This window comes from Oncorhynchus nerka, unplaced genomic scaffold, assembly GCF_034236695.1.
Source record: "Oncorhynchus nerka isolate Pitt River unplaced genomic scaffold, Oner_Uvic_2.0 unplaced_scaffold_2945, whole genome shotgun sequence".
NCBI classification, from domain to species: Eukaryota; Metazoa; Chordata; class Actinopteri; order Salmoniformes; family Salmonidae; genus Oncorhynchus; species Oncorhynchus nerka.
In genome coordinates this window covers 25,001-29,562 of record NW_027038355.1, presented here as the reverse complement: position 1 = coordinate 29,562, position 4,562 = coordinate 25,001, and the positions used below count along the sequence as shown (strand labels likewise).

Here is a 4,562-nt window from a genome sequence, read left to right as displayed (position 1 = left end):
GTCAAGTCAACGGTCACCAGTCCGTCCGCTCCTGCCCTCTGTCCGTCACGACATGGGTCGCTACCAGAGAGTAGATGAGCCACTTCCTCCCAGTGAGTAGTGTGTGTTTCTGAGGGAGGAAGAGAAAGATTGAAATCCTGATCATGTCAGTTGACCGACTCATAATCTGACATGGTAGAATTGATACAATTAGTAATAATATTAGAATTAGTGGTTGACTTATTTCAGTGTGTGTCATATACACTGAGTGTACAAAACATTAGGAACACCTTCATGATGTTTGAGTTGCAACCCCTTTACCCCTCAGAACAGCCTCACTGTGTCGGGGCCTGGACTCTAAAAGGTGTGGAAAGCGTTCCACAGAGATGCTGGCCCATGTAGACTCCAATGCTTCCCACAGTTGTATCAAGTTGTCTGGATGTCCTTTGGGTGGTGGACCATTTTTGATACACGTGGGAAACTGTTGAGTGTGAAAAACCCAGCAGCGTTGCAGTTCTTGACACATTCAAACCAATGCGACTGGCACCTACTACCATACCCTGTTTATAGTCTCTGAATGACACATACACAATCCATGTTCCAATTGTCTCAAGACTTAAACATCCTTCTTTAACCTGTCTCCTCCTCTTCATCTACACTGATTGAAGTGGATCTAACAAGTGACATCAATAAGGGATCATAACTTCAACCTGGATTCACTTGGTCAGTCTGTCATGGAAAGAGCAGGTGTTCCTAATGGTTTGTCCACTCAGTGCATATGATATATTTGCCTTGCTGACTGGGAGGCCCGTATAGACAGTCACAGTCGTGTGTTCTATGTGTGTTTCAGACTGGGAGGCCCGTATAGACAGTCACAGCCGTGTGTTCTATGTGTGTGTGTGTGTGTGTGTGTGTGTGTTTCAGACTGGGAGGCCCGTTTAGACAGTCACAGTCGTGTGTTCTATGTGTTTTAGACTGGGAGGCCCGTATAGACAGTCACAGTCGTGTGTTCTATGTGTGTTTCAGACTGGGAGGCCCGTATAGACAGTCACAGTCGTGTGTTCTATGTGTTTTAGACTGGGAGGCCCGTATAGACAGTCACAGTCGTGTGTTCTATGTGTTTCAGACTGGGAGGCCCGTATAGACAGTCACAGTCGTGTGTTCTATGTGTGTTTCAGACTGGGAGGCCCGTATAGACAGTCACAGTCGTGTGTTCTATGTGTTTCAGACTGGGAGGCCCGTATAGACAGTCACAGCCGTGTGTTCTATGTGTTTCAGACTGGGAGGCCCGTATAGACAGTCACAGCCGTGTGTTCTGCCCCACATGTGTTTCAGACTGGGAGGCCCGTATAGACAGTCACAGCCGTGTGTTCTATGTGTTTCAGACTGGGAGGCCGGCATAGACAGTCACAGCCGTGTGTTCTGTGTTTCAGACTGGGAGGCCCGTATAGACAGTCACAGTCGTGTGTTCTATGTGTTTCAGACTGGGAGGCCCGTATAGACAGTCACAGCCGTGTGTTCTATGTGTTTCAGACTGGGAGGCCCGTATAGACAGTCACAGTCGTGTGTTCTATGTGTTTCAGACTGGGAGGCCCGTATAGACAGTCACAGCAGTGTGTTCTATGTGTTTTTTAGACTGGGGCCCGTATGGCAGTCACAGCCGTGTGTTCTATGTGTTTTAGACTGGGAGGCCCGTATAGACCCAGTCACAGCCGTGTGTTCTATGTGTTTCAGACTGGGGAGGCCCGTATAGACAGTCACAGCAGTGTGTTCTATGTGTTTCAAAGACTGGGAGGCCAGTATAGACAGTCACAGCCGTGTGTTCTATGTGTTTTAGACTGGGAGACGTATAGACAGTCACAGCCGTGTGTTCTATGTGTTTTCAGACTGGGAGGCCCGTATAGACAGTCACAGCCGTGTGTTCTATGTGTTTTTAGACTGGGAGGCCCGTATAGACAGTCACAGCCGTGTGTTCTATGTGTTTTAGACTGGGAGGCCCGTATAGACAGTCACAGCCGTGTGTTCTATGTGGACCATGTGAACCGCACCACCACCTGGCAGAGACCCACCGCGCCTCCAGCACCACAGCTCCTCCAGAGGTCCAACAGCATACAGCAGATGGAACAGCTCAGCCGCAGGTTACAACCAGCACACACACTTATCATGTATCTAGACACACACACTCACACACACACACACACACATGCAGATGCACACACACACACACATGCAGAACACACACACACACACACACACACATGCAGAACACACACACACACACACACACACATGCAGAACACACACACACTCACACACACATTCAGAACACACACACCGCAGAACACACACACATGCAGAACACACACTCACACTCAGACACTCACACACCACTCACCACTCTCTTCTATAGAGTTTGTGTTGCAGTTTAGTGCCATTGCTTTTGTCTTCAGGTATCCAGAGTGTACGCAGGACGATGACCAATGAGAGAACAGCAGAGGAGCTGACAGCTCCGCCCGAGTGCCCACCGACGACACTGACCACCACACTATCCCAGGTAGCCAGGCTTGCAGTGCATTCTGGTGACGTAGTCAACTAAAGCTTGACAATAGGCCTCTAGACTTTCACTAGCCAGTATTCTGCTTGTTTAGGATGGTTTCTACTAAAACTGAACCCAGCTCTTGTTAAAGCTTTTCAAATGAAATTGTTTGGTCATTAACTTGTTGTGTTTGTGTGTGTGTGTGTGTGTGTGTGATATCTAATGTGTTATGTGTGATGATGTTGATGATGTGTGTTGATGATCTGTGTGTGTGTGTGATGTGTGTGTGTGTGTGTGTGTGATGTGTGTGTGTGTATATTGTGTCATGTGTGTGTGTGTGTGCGATGCGTGTGTGTATGTGTGTGTGTGTCTGTGTGTGTCTGTATCTGTGTGTGTGTGCGTGTGTATGTCTGTGTGTGTGTGTGTGTGTGTGTTGTCAGAGTATCGTCGTGATGGTGTGGTGACTCCAGATAGCTCTCGGTCTCGTCTCAGTCTGCTCCTCCAGTCTCCCAGCGCTAAGTTCCTGACCAGCCCTGACTTCTTCACCTTGCTGCATTCCAACCCTGTATGTTTCTCACACACACACACACACACACACACACACACACACACACACACACACACACACACCTAGATCCCCCCCTTACTACTCGATCAGTTCATTTCTATGACCTATATTTCTACTATTACAGTACTGTAGCTATATTTACCTCACACTGTCACATCAGTCATTCATCACTTTACAATACTACCCTTCTCTCCTCTTCCTCTTCCTCTTCCTCTCCTCTACTCTACTATACTCTTCTCAACTCTCCCACCGTCCTCCCTCCCTTCTCCTCCACGTCCTCTCCCTTTTCTCTCTTTCTCTTCTCTCCTCTTCCTCTCCACTCCTCCCCTCTCCACTTCTCCCTCTCCACTTCTCTCCCACCCTCCTCTCCTCCCCTCTTCTCTCCACTCCCACCCTCCTCCCCCTCCTCTCCCCTCTTCTCTTCTCTCCTCTTCTCTCCCACCCTCCTATTCTCTCCTCTCCCCCTCCTCCCATCTCCTCTCCTATTTTCTCCTCTCCCACCTCTTCTTCCTCCCCACCCTCCTCCCCTCTCAATCCTCTCCCCTTCTCTCCTCCTCTCCCACCTTCTCCCCTCTTCTCTCTTCTCCCAATCTCCCTTCTCTCTTCCTCTCCTCTTCTCTCCTCTCTCCCCACCTTCTTCTCCCTCTTCTCTCTTCTCCCACCCTCCTCCCCTCTACAATCCTCTCCCCTTCTCTCTCCTCTCCTCTCCCACCTTCTTCTCCCTCTTCTCTCTTCTCCCACCCTCCTCCCCTCTATAATCCTTCTCCCTTCTCTCTCTCCTCTCCCCTTCTCTCCTCTCCTCTCCACCTTCTTCTCCCTCTTCTCTCTTCTCCCACCCTCCTCCCCTCTACAATCCTCTCCCCTTCTCTCCTCTCCTCTCCTCTCTCTCTCCTCTCTTCTCTCCCTTCTCTCCCTCTCCCACCTTCTTCTCCCTCTTCTCTCCTCAACTCTCTCTCCCACCCTCCTCCCCTCTACAACAGACAGACAGACAGACAGACAGACAGACAGACAGACAGACAGACAGACAGACAGACAGACAGACAGACAGACAGGTCCTCTCCCTCCTTCTCTCCTCTCCTCCTCTCCTCTCCTCTCCTCCTCTCCTCTCCTCTCCTCTCTTCCCCTTCTCTCCTCTCCTCTCCCCACCTTCTTCTCCCTCTTCTCTTCTCCCACCCTCCTCCCTCTCTCTACAATCCTCTCCCCTTCTCTCCTCTGCTCTCGCACCTTCCTCTCCTCTTCCTCCCAGAGTGCCTCTTTTACTCTCTTCTCCCTTCTCTTGTCTCTCTCCTCAGAGTGCTCTATGTTTACAGGTAACACCTGCCTGAAACACATGATCAGTAAGGTGCGTCGGGACACGCATCACTATGAGCGCTACCAGCACAACAGAGACCTGGTGGTTTTCCTCAACATGTTCTCCAACAAACAGCTGGAGCTGCCCCGTGGCTGGGAGCTGAAGCACGACCACACTGGCAAGGTACA

At 50.2% G+C, this 4,562-nt stretch overlaps 1 protein-coding gene across 1 annotated transcript in view; it reads left to right on the top strand.

Annotated features, from left to right (window-relative positions):
- The first annotated feature begins 4,392 nt into the window (after window positions 1-4,392).
- The window catches only part of LOC135566928 (E3 ubiquitin-protein ligase HECW2-like), a 5,013-nt gene continuing 4,843 nt past the window's right edge, over window positions 4,393-4,562 (top strand). The window contains exon 1 of the mRNA XM_065014487.1: window positions 4,393-4,557. Coding sequence (XP_064870559.1) covers window positions 4,414-4,557 — 144 coding nt within the window. The 5' untranslated portion in view covers window positions 4,393-4,413. The remainder of the gene's footprint in view (window positions 4,558-4,562) is intronic.